The following is an 18,650-nucleotide window of genomic DNA, read 5'->3' as shown; positions in this document are numbered from 1 at the left end:
ATACTGCTTAGGACAGCATTTTTATATGACCAGGCCTAGAGAGTAAGACTACTGTAACTAGCCTACACTGGTTTCACCTGAAACTAGGTTAGCAGGCTTTTGTTGCCTGGTTAGGTTATTTATTTTGCACGGATAAAATATTGTTGAATATTGTAGAAACATTTAATTGAAATCAACAGGATTTAAGATGATTACTGAGTGTAGTGTTGTAGACTGTGTAGACCCTCCCCCTCTCTCTCCCTCAGTGTCAGGCTGTTGGCAGTAGAAACTCAAGTGCTTTTCCCCCTCTTCTCAGACAGAGGAAAGCTCACTCCCTTGACAAGTGTGTATATGGAGAGGTTACCATGGAGACAGCAAATCATCAAAGCAGCACATTCACCAATATGTTCTCCCTCCCTGTAAATTACAGTACTTTATGAGCGAACACACACACACACATACACTGGCACACAGACACACTGGCACACACACCATGGAGTCACATAAACACGCACGCACACACACATTCACACACACACACACATTTACACACACACACACATTTACACACACACACACACACACACACACACACACACACACACACACACACACACACACACACACACACACACACACACACACACACCTAGGCATACACTCCACACACACACACACACACACACACACAGGGAGTCAGGGACAGAGGTGATTATTCATGATCCCAGGGAGACAGGATATGAAATCAAACAGCATTTAGTAAATGGGACAAGCATCACCCTCAGCTCACAACATCTTCCATCGGTAGACTAATGATCACATCATCATTACCTCAAAAGGGCTTCCTCCATTATAAAACCTAGTCTAGGCACCTCTTTCGACAATGACAGTTCAATTACAGAAATAAAAGAACACATGAGGTGAAACATGGGCCTGGGAAACTAAACCCCTGCCCTGTCCCAAGCTTCAATTCCTCAGCTTATCTGAGAAAGCGACGATTGTAGGCCTGCTTTGCATTTGTACTTTGCATTTGCGTGAGGCTTTCTTTCACAGCTATCCTCAATGTCCCAATACACTGTGTATGGTCTGGCCTTAGTGTCTCATGGGCATTCATTGGTTTATGCATGATTCACAAGCAGAGGGTCGAACCCCAGACAATGGCATGACCCTCTCTCTGAGCACACACGGTGACGGCCATTGAGCCGTAACCAGGCGACGGGCAGGAAGGAATGTTCATCGCCATGGTGACTCATATGGAAGCAGGAAGAAGGGAACTGAAGGTGCCCCTCTGTCGCCATGGGGAGTCTGTCTCCGTTAGGGATGAATAATTATCATAGATTTAGTTTAATTAATTAACCCCATTATTATTATAAAAAGGTGCGACAGGACAGACAGTTACACAATAATAGACATGATCTATACGTTTAGGAATGCATTGGTGTCTGGCCACTCTTCTCCATCTCCTTCTCTTTTTTGGTCCCCCTCTTTCTCCTTCATCCTCCTCTCTTTTGATAGATGCACATCGAGCATGTCCTCTCTCTATCCAGACTGTGGAGAGGTGAGGGGGTGGCACATTTAGATCAGAGCTATGGAAATTACAATGATTCAACTGCTGCAGTGCCCTTTGCTAGGATCTAACGAGAGCTCGCCCTTCAATATTGGGTACAGAGAAAGAGAGATGGTTTCATACATTTAAAAATCCTTCTACTTAACTATGTGTAGTACCATGGCTTGGGTAGATAAACCAAGGCTTCCCATGAATTTAAAACAACTAGTGGCGCAGATCCTAATCCAGGCACTAGTCATATCCCGTCTGAATTACTGCAACTATCTGTTGGCTGGGCTCCCCGCTTGTGCCATCAAACCCCTGCAACTTATCCAGAATGACACAGCACGTCTGGTTTTCAACCTTCCCAAGTTTTTCCATGTCACCCTGCTCCTCCATACACTCCACTGGCTTCCAGTCAAAGCTGCATCCACTACAAGACCATGGTGCTTGCCTACGAAGCAGGAAGGGGAACTGCTCTTCCTTCAGGCTATGCTCAAACTCTACATCCCAACTTGGCCCTCCAACCCCTCAGCCCAGTCAAAGCTCTTCTCTGTCCTGGCACCCCAATGGTGGAACCAGCTTCCCCCTGATGCTAGGACAGCAGAGTCCCTGCCCATCTTCCAAAAACGTCTGAAACCCTACACTTAAAAAGAAAAAGGTGCTATCTAGAACCTAAAAGGGTTCTTCGGCTGTTTCCATAGGATAACCTTTTGAAGAACCCTTTTGGTTTCAAGTAGAACCGTTTTTGGTTCCATGTAGAACCCTTTCCACAGAGGGTTCTACATGGAACCCAAAATAGTTCTACCTGGAAGCAAAAAGGGTTTTACCTGGAACCAAACAGGGTTCTCTAATGGGGACAGCCGAAGAGCCCTTTTGGAACCCTTTTATCTAAGAGTATCTTAAAAAAACATCTGTTTTATAACTTCTTTATTGAGGAATAATTTACTACGACTGTGATATATGGTCGTCTCACCTAGCTATTACATTTACATTTTCGTCATTTAGCAGACGCTCTTATCCAGAGCGACTTACAAATTGGTGCATTCACCTTATGATAGCCAGTGGGACAACCACTTTACAATATTTTTTATATACTTTTTGTCTTTTTTTTTTGGGGGGGGGGGGGGGGGGGGGGGGGTAAGGGTGGGTAGAAGGATTACTTTATCCTATCCCAGGTATTCCTTAAAGAGGTGGGGTTTCAAGTGTCTCCGGAAGGTGGTGAGTGACTCCGCTGTCCTGGCGTCGTGAGGGAGCTTGTTCCACCATTGGGGTGCCAGAGCAGCGAACAGTTTTGACTGGGCTGAACGGGAACTGTGCTTCCGCAGAAGTAGGGGGGCCATCAGGCCAGAGGTGGATGAACACAATACCCTCGTTTGGGTGTAGGGACTGATCAGAGCCTGAAGGTACGGAGGTGCCGTTCCCCTCACAGCTCCGTAGGCAAGCACCATGGTCTTGTAGCAGATGCGAGCTTCAACTGGAAGCCAGTGGAGTGTGCGGAGGAGCGGGGTGACGTGAGAGAACTTGGGAAGGTTGAACACCAGACGGGCTGCGGCGTTCTGGATGAGTTGTAGGGGTTTAATGGCACAGGCAGGGAGCCCAGCCAACAGCGAGTTGCAGTAATCCATCTTAAGATGAATGCACTAACTGTACGTTGCTCTGGATAAGTCATCTGCTAAATTACTAAAATGTCAAATGTAACTAACAGACAGTTGCTGCAACCCAATCTCACTTTATCACGGCATAATTTGACGTTTGACTGCAGCCTCGCAATTAGACCTTGGCACAAGTTGGACGAACGTCAAGACTGGAAATTAGTTTGAGAGATCCTGTTGCATAAAGTATTTAATCCATCCATATATTACTGTGATTTGTTGTTCATTATAATATCTTTGTGTTTTCATTAATTCCAGAACTTGTTTTCCCTTAATTAATTAATCAGTTACCTCATTAAAAGAACCTTTCTTTTGATTGGTATAAAAGCAAACTTGGATTCCTTTTGCAAGTCTACAATTAATTGTGTTCTTTATATTCAGTATGAGATTGATCTCCTGAATCAGCCTGATGCAAGTGCTTAGGAATGCCTTAAATTAGCAAACCAGCCAACTGGCCACTAGCCCAATGGAGTCCGATACCTCCTCCCCAGAAAACACCGTAGCCCAGGCTACTCTCTCACTGTGCTCCTTTGTGTAGGGCCATACTGAGACAAATCATGATTAATAATGTCTGAGAATGTAGAATCACAGAACACAAATTCCGACCATGAAACCTGCACACTGCCTGACAGAGGCACTTTAGAATTGACAGCCATTTTATTGAGTCAACACGAACCAACAGGTAAAGACAGCAACTAATAGAGGCATCGATGTGCAGAACTTGTCAATCTGTACCGTCACAGACCAGTGTGACCATTTAACTGCGCAAATAATACTATTCACATTTCATCTGCATTCACAAAACATACAAAATACAGCTCGTGCACTGAAAACATACAGTAGCGTTATATGAAGAGAAAGAATGTATAAAGATTAAAAGCTCCAGAGTTTGAGCTTTTGATTGATAAGGGTATCATTGAAAATGCAAAACACAGCAACCAAAATATATTTATGAGCAAATCAAGGACAAAAAGGCTTCATCAGTTCACAAGCTTCAAAATGGGGTACCAAACCATTTAAACCATCACAGCCAATTTAATTCCTCAAAATAATTGTTCATTCCATTACTGCCGGTTAAACAAATGAAATAAAGAGACCATGTTGTGAGGTAATTCTGCATTTAAACTTTCAGAAAACAAAGAGAAAAGATCCTTGTTGGATACATTATGTAATTATTATTCAGATTTTGTGGCACGCATTTTGTCCTAAAGTGAACATAGAGGAAACTAACCAAATGGGTTTTATTCTGAAACTATGATACAGAACAAAAAACTGTGATCTAGGCTAGCACCTAATTGTTTTGGCAAGCAAAAAGTACAAAGAGCAGTCAAAAAGAGATTGTAAGTACAGGAACGCTTAAGGGGGATAAAAATAGAATTCCAAAGTGATTGCATATAATATAATGCACTTCATAAATCAAGATCCTGTTAATTTTTCTTTTGAAATATATATATCTATATATTTAGTGAAAAAAAAGCCATAAAAACAGGTGCTATGCCACTTTCTGTAGAAAAAATGCGTAGCAAAAGACAATACCGATTAAAAACCACCCTTTAGAAATTGAGGGAAACATCAACCAATATGAAATCACATCAATATTTTGGCTTAATAATAATCTACTGTAAATTCCAATGAGAGTGTTGAGTGTTTAACCCGCCAGAGAATTGGACCTACAGTAACATGTGCTCTGTGTGAAGTGGTGGTTACTGGTTACCATTGTAGTCCTGTGCAAGAGGATGGGAGCAGGGTCAAGAGTTGAACGTTCAAGGTCTAACAGCGACGGTCAAGGTCCGATTGGTGATTGGTCATCCTGAGGGCTGGAGGATACCAGTAGTAGTCCTGCTGGATCCATAGTGCCAAACTCCAGAGACTCAGTGTACATCATAAATGGCACACTATTCCCTATATATCGCACTACTTTTGACCAGTTTCTTGCAAAAACTAGTGCACTACTATGTAGGGAATAGGGTGCCATTTCAGACGTATCTTAAAAAATCTCTGGGTGTGAACCCGAACTTCCAGTTAAGTCAAACTTTCACCTAGTCTCCCATTGACTTCAATGCATGACTAAGTGAACATTTCACGTCAGTGGAAGTTAGGAATCACCCCTCAGATGGCTCCTGTACTTCCTAGATAGTGCATTACTTCTGACCAGGCTCCAGCCAAAATGTGTGGCCTACTATGCCTGCATTTACATAGGCAGCCCAATTCTGATATTTATTTCACTAATTGGTCTTTTGACCAATCAGATCAGCTCTGAAAAATATCTGATGTGAAAAGATCTGATGTGATTGGCCAAAAGACCAATTAGTGGAAAAAATATCAGAATTGGGCTGCCTGCGTAAACGCAGCCTATTTAGGGAATAGGATGCCATATCAGACGTAGATAGTCTCAGATCAAATGGCATAGTCCCCCTGTCCTACAGGGCTGAAGGCAGAGCTGCGTAACGTATCTAGGCTGTTGACCAGAATGAGCGTTCCGGTGAGGTGCTTCCAGCGCTTGGTTATGGGATTCTTCATTCGGTCCAGGCCCAGGTGCAGCTCCTGGATCACGTCCCGGTAGCTGTCCCCGATCTGGGCCGCCCACGTCAACAGGAAGTCATAGGCTGGCTTCCACATGGACTGTCAACATAGGATCAATCAATGGACTGTCATAGAACCGATCAATCAATCCAATGTACTTATAAAACCCTTTAAGATCAAGAGGGGACAGAGAATCATTCCAAATGCTTCTATGGTCAAATCTGACTGGCTGATATAAAAGAACCCCGCACACAAGAAACAGATAGAAGGGTTAGCATTTTCTCACGTCCCTCTTATTACAGGTCTGAGGCAGCCAATACCAGTCAAACCCAGTAAATGTTAAAGTATCTAGTAGTAATGGGCTGATAATCTCACCTCATTGTCCACCAGGCCATTCTTGTCCCTGTGCGGAGCCTCGTATTGCTCCATCTGCTGCTTGTTTACCCGGGCCAGCTTCTCTGCCAGCTCCCTCCAGCGCGGGGCCACCTCCACGGCCGCGGTCAGCAGGACAAAGTCCATGATCAGCCTGGCCACCAGACCCTGGCAGTCCATCTTCAACAGGGCCTAGAAGAAAGGCCACACAAATACAACTTCACTTACTAATTCAGGCTTTTTATTCCTCCTGAAGCATACAGTGCCTAGCAAAAGTATTCATCCCCCTTGGTGTTTTTCCTATTTTGTTGCATTACAACCTGTAATTTAAATGGATTTTTATTTAAATTACAGGTGAAAAAAAGTGAAATGAAAAAAATAACTTGTTTCAAAACATTCAACAAAATAAATCACGGAAAAGTGGTGCGTGCATTTGTAATCACCCCCTTTGCTATGAAGCCCCTAAATAAGATCTGGTGCAACCAATTACCTTCAGAAGTCACATAATTAGTTAAATAAAGTCCACCTGTGTGCAATCTAAGTGTCACATGATCTGTCACATGATCTGAGTATATATACACCTGTTCTGAAAGGCCCCAGAGTCTGCAACACCACTAAGCAAGGAACACCACCAGCAAACGGCTCTCCAAACAGGTCAGGGACAAAGTTGTGGAGAAGTACAGATCAGGGTTGGGTTATAAAAAAATATCCAAAACTTTAAACATCCCACAGAGCACTATTAAATTCATTCAACATTTTTTGAAAGAATATGGCACCACAACAAACCTGCCAAGAGAGGGCCGCCCACCAAAACTCACGGACCAGGCAAGGAGGGCATTAATCAGAGAGGCAACAAAGAGACCAAAGATAACCCTGAAGGAGCTGCAAAGCTCCACAGCGGAGATTGGAGTATCTGTCCATAGGACCACTTTAAGCCGTACACTCCACAGAGCTGGGCTTTACGGAAGAGTGGCCAGAAAAAAGCCATTGCTTAAAGAAAAAATTAGCAAACACATTTGGTGTTCGCCAAAAGGCATGTGGGAAACTCCCCAAACATATGGTCAGATGAGACTAAAATTGAGCTTTTTGGCCATCAAGGAAAACGCTATGTCTGGCGCAAACCTAACACCTCTCATCACCCCGAGAACATGTTATGCACGCTCAAGTTTTCTGTTTTTTTGTCTTATTTCTTGTTTGTTTCACACAAAAATATATTTTGCATCTTCAAAGTGGTAGGCATGTTGTGTAAATCAAATGATACAAACCCCCCAAAAATGCCAAGGGGGTTGTTTACTTTCGCAAGCCACTGTAGGTCGTCGACAACAGAAGACAACGTTTAGCTACAACACAACAGTTCAACAACACGACCCAAGGATCAGCAATGACACACCATTGTGTCACATGGTGTTCACCATTAAAGGGGGTGAAGACATGACTATCTAGACATAGTGAAAGGAGTGGGGAGGAACAGCATTAGGGGGCCAGGGTATTGTCTTGATACAATACATTTGCGTCTCTCACTACGGCTATACCATCCCTCCCCATTCTCTATAAAGCCTGCTGTGAAGTCTGAGGGTGAATTATAGCATGATTCAGAAGAGCCTCTCTAGGTCTTACCACACAAACACATGTGTTGAATGAGAACAAACCCAGGAGGCCAGAGAAAATACACTAGTAATCCCCTCCTCTCTCCAATAGAAACACCACAGACGAACAGGGGATGAAAGAAAGAGAATGACTGTAAATCAAGTCTATCAGGATCCCACAAGGAGGTGGGCTGACATACAGCATGTCTGCACTGTGTAGGCTACAACCCAGGAGGGCTATACAATATCAAAGGAAAATGGAAAGTACCACCCAATAAAAACAATATGTTTTATGTACAGGAATTCATGTTTTCACGGTGTAGGCTAAAACCAGGAGGGCTATACAACATCAAAGGAAAATGGAAAGTACCACCCAATAAAAACAATATGTTTTATGTACAGGAATTCATGTTTTCCAGTCTGAGCCAACCAGTTAAGCCTGCCAATGTCCCTACATAAGAGACCGCATATGTTTCACCACTATATCTTATTACATAAACGTTTTTTCCACTTTAAAGTCTCTTTGGAGAGTTTGCCTGCAACTTGACAGGATATGCTGAGGCAGACACACTATCTATATTTTGCACAGTACTGTATCTAAATAGAAGAGACAGCATTTGTTTGCTTTGCAGAAAGAGAATGAGGCATATGGAGCTCATATGTCCACTTAAATCCATATGTTGGTCTGTCAAACTGGGAGCTGAGTGCCTGCTGCATCCCAAATGGCACCCTATTCCCTATATCAGTGTTTCTCAACTCCAGTCCTCCAGTGCCCCCAACAGCATATATTTATGTTGTAGCCCCGGACAAACACACCTCATTCAACTCATTTAGGGCATGATGATTAGTTGACAAGTTGAATCAGGTGTGCTTGTCCAGGGTTACAATAAAAATGAGTTATGTTGGGGTACTCGAGGACTGGAGTTGGGAAACACTGCCCTATATAGTCTCCTATGGGCCGTGGTCAAAAGTAGCACACTACATAGGGAATAGGGTGCTACTGGGACACATACACTGTCTGCCACCTGGCCTGACTCTGAACAGCACTGTTTTAATGAGCTGGCCTCTGTTCTGCTCTGACTGCTGAATCAGGACTCACATTTCTGTCAAAGTTACTAAAATAGGACTGCACCATAACGTCCACCATCACCACCACCTGTCTGGCTACTGGGCCGGCTTTTACCGCCATCTGCCAACAATGGCAACTGAGTCAACTGTGAGTGGCACAATGGAGTGACTCAGTCCTAATGCTGTGTCATTCACAACATCTGGCACTTGTCTGGCAGGGCCAAGGAGTCAAGATGGTAGCGTTCTTACTAGGGTGCGTCCGAAATGGCACCCTATACCCTATATCAGGGGTATTCAACTCTTACTCTACGAAGTTCGGAGCCTGCTGGTGTTCTGTTCTACCTGATAATGAATTGTACACACCTGGTGTCCCAGGTCTAAGTCAGTTCCTAATTAGAGGGGAACAATGAAAAAAATGGTGTGGAACTGGCTTCGAGGTCCAGAGTTGAGTTTGAGGGCCCTATATAGTGCACTACTTTTGACCAGACCCCTATGTGGTGCCATTTGGGATGCAACTCTAGTTACCATGTCACAGTTATGTCATATAGCCTTCAACCTGCAGGAAGATTAGTTGAATCACTGTCTCTTAAAACCTCTTAACTCAACATCTATCTTCTTAATCCTTCAATCACTTCCTGTCATGGAAACCTCAATCCAAATGACATGTCATGATCCCCTACAGTGCTGAGGAGTTGGGTCATTTATTCCATGGCAGCAGATAAACAACACTTGAATGCTGCCTAAGTTATATCCCATAACATGAGTAAACTAAAAACTTTGTGATAATGTACTATGGGTCATGCAGAACTATTTTATGAAACCAATAGCTAGTAATGTCATATTCCATTATCTTTCTCTTCAGAGAGGTACTGTATAAAAATAAATCCAGCTCTTTTGAATGACCTCCTGCACAGTTCAGTGAGGGATCTCATTTCCTTTTCAAACATTCCAGAGTCCAATGGAGCCATATAAAACCTTCCAATTCCAAAAGGCCTTATGCCATTCACCTTTACTTCTAGTTTGAACTCTTAATCTAAACCTATGATAAAATTACGTAACTCGTTGAGATTTTCAGAAGCGTATCCTGTGTGTGTGTGTGCCTGCGCACACGCACACTCAGACAGTTTCCCAGAGAACGGCACCTGAATGCCAGTGGTAGGCAGGCTGATGAGAATGAGGAAGCTATAGTGACATCCTTCGAAATGTCTGTGTGTGTTTGTATGTGTGTGTGTGTGCATGTGTATGTGGAGGCTTACTCCATCTCTTTGACATGATCATCACCTCCACTGGGGGAAAGCCCTGACAGACATGACTGACAGCTTAAATTTACCCTGTGCCTCAGAGCTCTCAAAGGCAGTTATCTCTCTAAGCTCCATTCCAAATGAGCCTGTCTGGCTCTTCTCCCTGCATTTAAAAGGCAGGGAAAGGAGCGTGCACACACACACACACACACACACACACACACACACACACACAAACACACACACACACACACACACACACACAGTCAAGTGCCAAATGCACACACACACACATATACACATTCACACACACACACACACACACACACACACACACACACACACACACAGTGTCCCTGAGACTAACAGCAGGGGAGAGGAGAGACAGGAGATGGGAGAACACAGTAACAAGGACTCAACCTCCTCATTAAAGTCAACCAGGGAGTTTATAGGTGAGGAAAAAGTTTCTGCATCAGCAGTCTATAAACTTCTCTGTAGGTGGAAATAGGGAAAGTAGGACCAACGGTGACTTTCAGTCATTATATTTCATAGGATGATGGCAGTGGTGACTAAAATCATTGCCATATCTATTTGTCAAAAGTGTCTATAAAAAGTCATTCTCAACATAATATAACCTTGAGATTTTGCACACCACTATCCAAATGTTAACCCTTCTCTCTCATAATACACGAGATCCTTGTATGATATTCAAAGCTGAGAGAAAAACGGTTTAGGCCTTTGTCAACTTGTAGTGTCTTACCACACACAAAATGTATTAAATGTATTTATTATTTAATTTTGTATTTATTTATTACATTTCATATTTAAAGATTGATTACATTTCGTATTTAAAGATTATTTTCAATTAAAATGGTCATAAATACATACAAATAGCTTCTTAGCAAAGAGCAATTTATTAAGCAAGAATTTTGCTAGGATTGTCTGGGAGTGGTCTGAGTAAAGGAGGGGAAAACAGAAAACTAGCTGTTATTGGCAGAGAGGTTTGGAACTCCATCCCACCAAAACAGGCTGAAATTTCAGGCGGTCTTTTCAAACTCTTACACTAAAAGGGCATTATTGTAATTGACACAATTTCACAGTATTATTTCAACCTCATAGTGGCGAAATATATATAAAACACAGGAAAATCATGTTTTTGACTGTACTGGGTCTTTTATATGTGTATTGTTGTATTACAGGGCTCATTTGAAAAAGAAACCTGGGTCTCAATATGACACCCTGTGTAAATAAAGGTTAAAGAAATAAATAAAGAATCTGGGGGTGTCTTTCTGCTACCCATAGAGATCCTCATATGACATTCATTGATGAGAGAAAAGCAGTCCACTTGTATAGCCTAATGTCTTACTACTCTGTGGAATCTGCAGGTGTCTCTCTCTGTCTTTCTGGTTGGCCGTTGGGATCTATTTCAGTGATGAGCAGTGGGATGGCATTTCAATTGTCTGCTGCCTGAGCAACGCCATCCATCACATTGAGAATTCTTAGCGGTGTCAGTTAGCGTTGGTCGCCCAACCCCCCTGGCCTGCTATCTGGCCTGACAATGTCTCCTTTCCTCTCTCCTCACATTTCAACTGACAACACCTGTCAGACCATGCTAGCGACTCAGAAAAAAGGGAAGGCAGGCTAGTAAAGCCCATAGAGAATAGCGTTGTTTAGGCTAGACAGAGCTATGGTTATGGTGGTCACACTTGTGAATGAATGCTTTGTGAGGAATTTGAATCATAGGCCACTTAGCTTGAAGTGCTAATCTCAGTTATCTTTGATTAAGCGACTTTTATATAATAATCAGCTACACTGTATAGGCTATATAAAACTATGTGGACACCCGTTCAAATTAGTGGATTCGGCTATTTCAGCCACACCAGTTGCTGACAGGTGTATAAAATCGAGCACACATCCATGCAATCTCCATAGACAAACATTGTCAGTTAGAATGGCCCGTACTGAGGAGCTCAGTGACTTTCAACGTGACTTTCCAACAAGTCAGTTTGTCAAACTTCTGCCCTGCTAGAGCTGTCCCGGTCAACTGTAAGTGCTGTTATTGTGAATTGGAAACGTCTAGGAGCAACAACGGCTCAGCCGCGAAGTGGTAGGCCACACAAGCTCACAGAACGGGACCGCCGAGTGCTGAAGCGCGTAGCGTGTAAAAATAATCTGTCCTCGGTTTAAAACACTCACTACCGAGTTCCAAACTGCCTCTGAAAGCAACGTCAGCACAAGAGCTGTTCGTCGGGAACTTAATGAAATGGGATTCCATGGCCGAGCAGCCGCACACAACCCTAAGATCACCATGCGCAATGCCAAGTGTTGGCTGGAGTGGTGTAAAGCTCACCGCCATTGGACTCTGGAGCAGTGGAAACACGTTCTCTGGAGTGATGAATAATGCTTCACCATCTGGCAGTTCGACGGGCAAAAAAATGCCAGGAGAACACTACCTGCCCAAATGCATAGTGCCAACTGTAAAGTTTTTGGTGGAGGAAGGAATAATGGTCTGGGGCTGTTTTTCATGGTTCGGGCTAGGCCCCTTAGTTCAATTGAAGGGAAATCTTAACGCTACAGCATACAATTGCATTCTAGACGATTCTGTGCTTCCAACTTTGGCAACAGTGTGGGGAAGGCCCTTTCCTGTTTCAGCATGACAATGCCCCCGTGCACAAAGCGAGGTCCACAGAAATTGTTTTGTTGAGATCGGTGTGGAAGAACTTGACTGGCCTGCACAAAGCCCTGACCTCAACCCCATCGAACACCTTTGGGATGAATTGGAACGCTGACTGCGAGTCAGGCCTAATCGCCCAATATCAGACTTCAATAATGTTCTTGTGGCTGAATGGAAGCAAGTCCCCACAGCAATGTTCCAACATCTAGTGGAAAGCCTTCCCAGAAGAGTGGAGGCTGTTATAGCAGCAAAGGGGGGACCAACTCTATATTAATGCCCATGATTTTGGAATGAGATGTTCGATGAGCAGTAGTGTATTTTTTGTTGTTGTGCATATGACCTAACCATGGTTCTGTTCTGTCTATCAATGCCTACTAACTGAGCTTTAAAGCTTCTTAGTTGAGGTTTAGCACAAACTTTTTGATTAATAGTTTTAGTCCAGAGAAGTAATTACTACTGTGTGAGATTAAGGTCACCAAAAGGGCAAATTACTCAATTTGAGGAAAGGCCACAGAACCACAGAAATACCACAGAACCACAGAAATACCACATAACTCTCACTAGACTCTCACTATAGACTCTCACTATAATGACATAATGTGCTGCAATATTGTCAAACCTTTACACAACCATCTCCCCCACACAAACCTATATACAGATCCCGTATCTTAATTTGAGCCAGTTTCACGCCGCAGGTAAATCATCTTGTAGGAACAGGAAATGTGAATTGTTATGTGGAATATAATTAATGAAAAAAATATATAGGGGTTGATACATTTTTCATTAGGACAAATCAAGTCTTACATTTTCAAGTGGAAATTACAAACTTTAGAAACCTTTTTAAACCTTGAATACATTATAAGTTTTTCTTCTTGCTGTGCAGGAAAATTCCTGCAACAACAGGATGATCAAATTAAGATACAGCATCTGTAGACTACAGCACAGCAATATCAATGGTCCTCAAGATCCTGCTCTAATGTACAGTATTTCAGGGATCAATATGGACCAACAGTTGTGTCACTGATGTTATATCTGGTGTGTCTTGGCCTGATCAGGATAGGCAACAACACTCTGTTTCTACTGTGGCTAGAAGGCTATCATAGACATGGATCTATTTCAGACACCGCTTCCAGGCCACCCTTAGCGGAGTTGCCAACAACCGGATGCCTCCAGGTTTCAGGGATACAGCAAATTCAACCTAGCTTCCTTTTCCGCTGAAAACCAGATGTGGGAACTCCACTCAGGTGTTTTCTTTTACACCTGCTACATTAGGTTACTCCCAGGCTAGTGGGCATGGTAAACAGATCTGTGTGTCCACCATAAATCATGTGTGTGTGTGTGTGTGTGTGTGTGTGTGTGTGTGTGTGTGTGTGTGTGTGTGTGTGTGTGTGTGTGTGTGTGTGTGTGTGTGTGTGTGTGTGTGTGTGTGTGTGTGTGTGTGTGTGTGTGTGTGTGAGAAGGGGTAGTAGGAGGGCTTTGGGCATTGTTCATTGTTATCTGGGACCAATCCATCCTCATCCCTTTGTCTACTGTATGTACAGTAGCTAGCAGTGGCAATATTTGCACAAACCTAAAGCCTAACATCAGCTTATCATGCCTGTTGGCAGAAAAATTGTTGCTTGTTTGAATTCTAGCCTACCTTTGATCAAAATAACATTGAAAGGCATAAACAACTGTTATATTTCATACAAAATGAACAGATATATGCTAGCTCCGACTGATAAGATGTTTACAAAAGAAAGCATTGTGAAAAAGACATCAACCTCACTTTCCCAGACAGATCCAATTCCTCCACAGATCCAAATTCAAGCAACTGTTGCCTGTTTGTGACTGTTGCAATGCGGGGTATAGTTACATTACCAAGCACTTCTGTCTAAAACTTAAAAAGGAAAAGGGTGACTGGAGACTCTCGAGAAAGAGTGGGAGGCATGTTGAGTCAACACTTTCTGTCACAACAGCAACCCTGCCTGCTTTGAGGAGAATCTCTGTTTGTGTCTCAGTCTTGGAGTCGCACTGAAGGAGGTGATGTGGCTGTGTTTTTGTGCATTGTAAGTTACAACACATTTATTCTCCCAAAAAGTAGGCCTACTCCTAAGGCACCCTGAGGCGATAAGGAAAACTGCTTACCACACGTGACTGAATAACCTGAGTACAGAAACATATCAGCCCCCCCATCTCACAATACATCACAGCCCATTGCCTCTGACAGAATGGGAACACCATGTCAACATCTGCTACTGATGGAAAATAGGAAATAAACACAGAAGTGCTACACATTTCCAGGAGAAAGTGGAATTACCTATTTCTTTAGCTTTTGATAAGGTTTCTGTATTGAACCATACCTTTGAATAGCTTCTTCAGCCTAAGAGGTACAATGTTTATGATGAGGGGTTTCCAAACACACACACACACACATCAGAGAGAGAGAGACAGAGAGACAAACACACAAACGTACTGTCATGAGTTCCTTCTGGAAGGTCTTTCTCTCCTTGATGTCCATGTTAGTGCAGTCCTCCTTGAGCTTCTCCAGAACCGACGCAACCTTCTCAGGCTCGTTGTCGAGTTCAGTCCGACAGAAATAAGACAAAGGTAAGTTCCCATATCCAAGTGCGTCTGCGAAGGCCTTCCAGTTCCCTATATTCTCCATGAGTACCGTCCTCACAGAGGCGTAGATGTATGTGAGAAATTTGCAAGGCTTCAGAATCTGCTCCACTAGCATGGTAGTCGTGAGGTCCGGACCACAGAAATAAACAGGCTTGACTTTCCCCAAAACCAGAACGTTTTTCGCGTGAACAAGACCGGTCTTTCCCTGATAATATCCAATATACCACTCTTTGGTCCACAGTTGTCCTCGTAGTTTGATTTTCTCCTCGCTCAGCAAGGCGATCACGTCTCCCTTCTTGTATTCCAACAGGTATGTGCTCTTGTTTTGCCTGATCACAGTTTTGAGCAACTTGCCAAACTTCAGGTTGGTGATGCAGCGGTCCTGAAACTGTGGATATTTGGCAGTGATGGCCAGAGGAGACAGAAGAATCTTACCCACCACCTCTTTCTTCTTCAGGAACCTCCTGTGGCCGGTGTTCCGCGCTCCACTCTTCGGAGGCGGTTGTGGTGTTTGGACGCAGAACTGAGCCAGGATACAGTCCAGGCCGTCCTTGACCTGGACCTGCAAGGTGAAGTCTGAGATGTCCTCAGGGTTGTTGGATGTGATCATGTATATGAGTCGGCTAACCTTCCCCAGTTTGACCTGGAAGCCCCGAATAATCCTGGTTTGCTCATTAGCATTGATCATATAGTTAGACATGTTGGAGTATAGGCCAACCTTGAGGTCCTGGGGCCGTCCCAGGACAAACTGATGCTTCCCCCACAGCGTGAACGCCACTGGAGGGGCGGAGTGGGCCTGCTTCCCCACCTCACTCACCAGTAGGGTCTTAGGGGCACAGTCATGCCCAAATAGGGCCACGACCGTCTTGAACGAAGGATGGATGTGCTTGGGCCCATAGACACCCAGGGTGACTTTCTTCAACACATGGTCCCATACAGTTGTATTAAGGTTGATGTGCTGTGCCTGCACCACTACCACCACGTACATACACGGCTCCAAGTTATCCAACTGGACTTGTACTGTGTCCTTGTATAGGTAAGCATGTGGGATGATTATATAGGGTCCTTCCTTGCAGTCACTACGGACGCAGAGCACCTCGGCTACCTGACCGCTGTCTTTCTTCACTGTCACGGACACGGTCATCTCCAGAGTGATGAAGGACTTGGTCTCCATGTTGGACAGTTTGATCTCCACCACGGGGCTGACCGTGGAACAGTGGTCGGTGTTCAGCTCCAGTTGAGGGTCCAGTAGGGCCTTCATGGAAATCTGCTGGGTGTCTCCAGGAACCACGTGTCCCTCAGGGACATGGATGCTGATCTGGGTGTCTGGGAGCTGAATTGCCCCTCCACGACTGTCTAGTTTACAGACAATGTTGGTCTCCACCGGCTGAGTCTGTCCCCAACCAGGGCTCTGCCCCAGAGAGTCCAGGTCATGGCAAGATCTGGCCAGCTTCCGATGATTTAGCCACGCAGTCCTGAAGTCCTCCCTGCTCTGAAACTGCTCTGGCGAGGGAGCCTTGAGGCCGGTGAAGAACCCAGAAGAAGGCAAGGGGGAGTTAGATTGCGTCTGTAGGACGGACAACTCCGATAAACTGTACGATCGCTTGCTCCTGAAGAATGGGTTATCCCTTCGGAGTGTCTGTAAAACCTGTAAGTCCTGGTTTGGGCTGGTTGGTGTCATCATGTCAAAGATGTTGCAGCTACTGAAGCCATTGATCATGGTGGTGCTGGAGGTAGAGTTAGGTACCGAGGGGGAGACTGGGGATGCCAGGGAGTCAAAGACGAGCAGGTCCGTGGACCTTCCCCTCTCATTACAGTTCTGGTCTAGAGAACCATGTAGATGAGCACTGTTGATGAAGGGGTTGGTGGAGGAGGTATGGAGGGAGAAGGGGTTGCTGTTAAAATAAGGTGAATAAGGAGTGGTCTTAACGGACACCCCTGTCCACTCCCCTAGGAGATCCAGCTCCTTAGCCCCTTCGTCTGTACACTCCCCTAGATTGTCTATCATGCCACTATCACTGAGCGAAGAATTCCTGCAGTTGATGGGCTGGACATATGCCGAGGGGATGTAGCCCATCTCTGTGTTGTTGTGGGCATACCACCACTCTCCACCCGACGTGTCCATCACAAAAAGCCGGTCACCTTTGGAAAACTTTAACGTGGTAAAGTTGGACGGGCAGTAATCCTTAATGGCGACTACTTCACGAGCAGTTACGAAGGAGGCTGAATTGTCCAGCCGTACGGCACTGGAAGAAGGCACTGGAAGAAAATAAAAAGAAGATCAGAAATGTCAAGAGACTGTTCATATCTTGTGAAGTGTTCACATAATCATTCTCAATTCATCCTCAATTTGCATTCAAATCAATATATATTTAAATGGATAAATAACTGTCTGGTTCATTAGTCAGTATTGAACCCTGACCTTTGACATCTGTGAGGCTAGTCTCAGAGAGCCCTTCGTTGAGGTCAATGAGCGTGCCCTCGGATTTGCAGCGAGGGAGAACATGGTTACTGTTGGTCACTCTGATGATCCGGTGGGCCGCCATCTTGGTGCGAATTGCCCGAGTTGCAGTCGCACTACTACTCTTCCATTTCTCCAATTATGATATTCAGTCTTTGGCAGCTCTCCATTGTATCTAGATGAAAGGAAACAAAAATGAGAACATCTTCATTAGCTGTGATTGATCCATTCCTGTAAGAGCCATTAATGATCAAATCATCACACGTTACAACATGGTTTGATTCAGTAGGAAGTGGGGACAGTCTTGGCTAGGGACAAAAATGAATGGGATTCCAGCAGATGCTAAATAATATCCTGTGAAGAGAATTTTGAGTAGTGCCCCATGCCTTGTGAAAGTTTAACATCTTATGACACTCATATCACACTGGGCACACACTGGTTGAATCAACATTGTTTCAAAGTAATTTCAATGAAATTACATTGAACCAATGTGGAATAGACGTTGAATTGATGTCTGTGCCCAGTCGGTCTTCTGCTATCTTAACACCTTTCCAATTACTTTACAGTCATAGGTGTCCTCAATATGCCTGAATTGGCTAATTCTGTGTTCTGTATCTCAGTGTGCAGTTGAGGATGATAATTGCATATTTTCCATCTAATTCTGTTGCTTTGCGAAGCATAAAGCCTCAGGGAGGGACACTGAATCACATGGAGGATATACAGGAAATCATGGGACGTTCCCTTCTTAAACCCTCTCAGATGTACAATATTCAGTAAAAATGTAAGTGCAGACTAGTTGGTCAGATAGGTTCCTTCCTTGCCATAGCTGTTGTCTTGACAAGAATTTGGACAAGACTTAGTGTCATTGGACTTTATATCACATGTAACATTTCAAATGTACGCAATGTGTATAGAGCAAGCAAATATCGCACAGCTGAGTA

The 18,650-nt window shown here is 44.0% G+C and overlaps 1 protein-coding gene across 1 annotated transcript; it reads right to left on the bottom strand.

Annotated features, from left to right (window-relative positions):
- Positions 1 to 5,577: 5,577 nt before the first annotated feature.
- sh3bp4a (SH3-domain binding protein 4a) lies at positions 5,578 to 17,794 on the bottom strand (the record flags this gene model as incomplete). Its single annotated transcript, XM_084154964.1, has 4 exons — positions 5,578 to 5,802; positions 6,079 to 6,267; positions 15,100 to 17,507; positions 17,671 to 17,794. 4 exons carry the CDS (start codon positions 17,792 to 17,794, stop codon positions 5,578 to 5,580), a joined length of 2,946 nt encoding a protein of 981 aa, XP_084011090.1.
- Positions 17,795 to 18,650: the final 856 nt, after the last annotated feature.

This window comes from Coregonus lavaretus (genome assembly GCF_964263955.1).
Source record: "Coregonus lavaretus genome assembly, chromosome: 38".
Lineage (NCBI taxonomy): Eukaryota > Metazoa > Chordata > Actinopteri > Salmoniformes > Salmonidae > Coregonus > Coregonus lavaretus.
The sequence above is the reverse complement of the archived record's forward strand: the minus strand, read 5'-3'. Positions and strand labels throughout refer to the sequence as shown.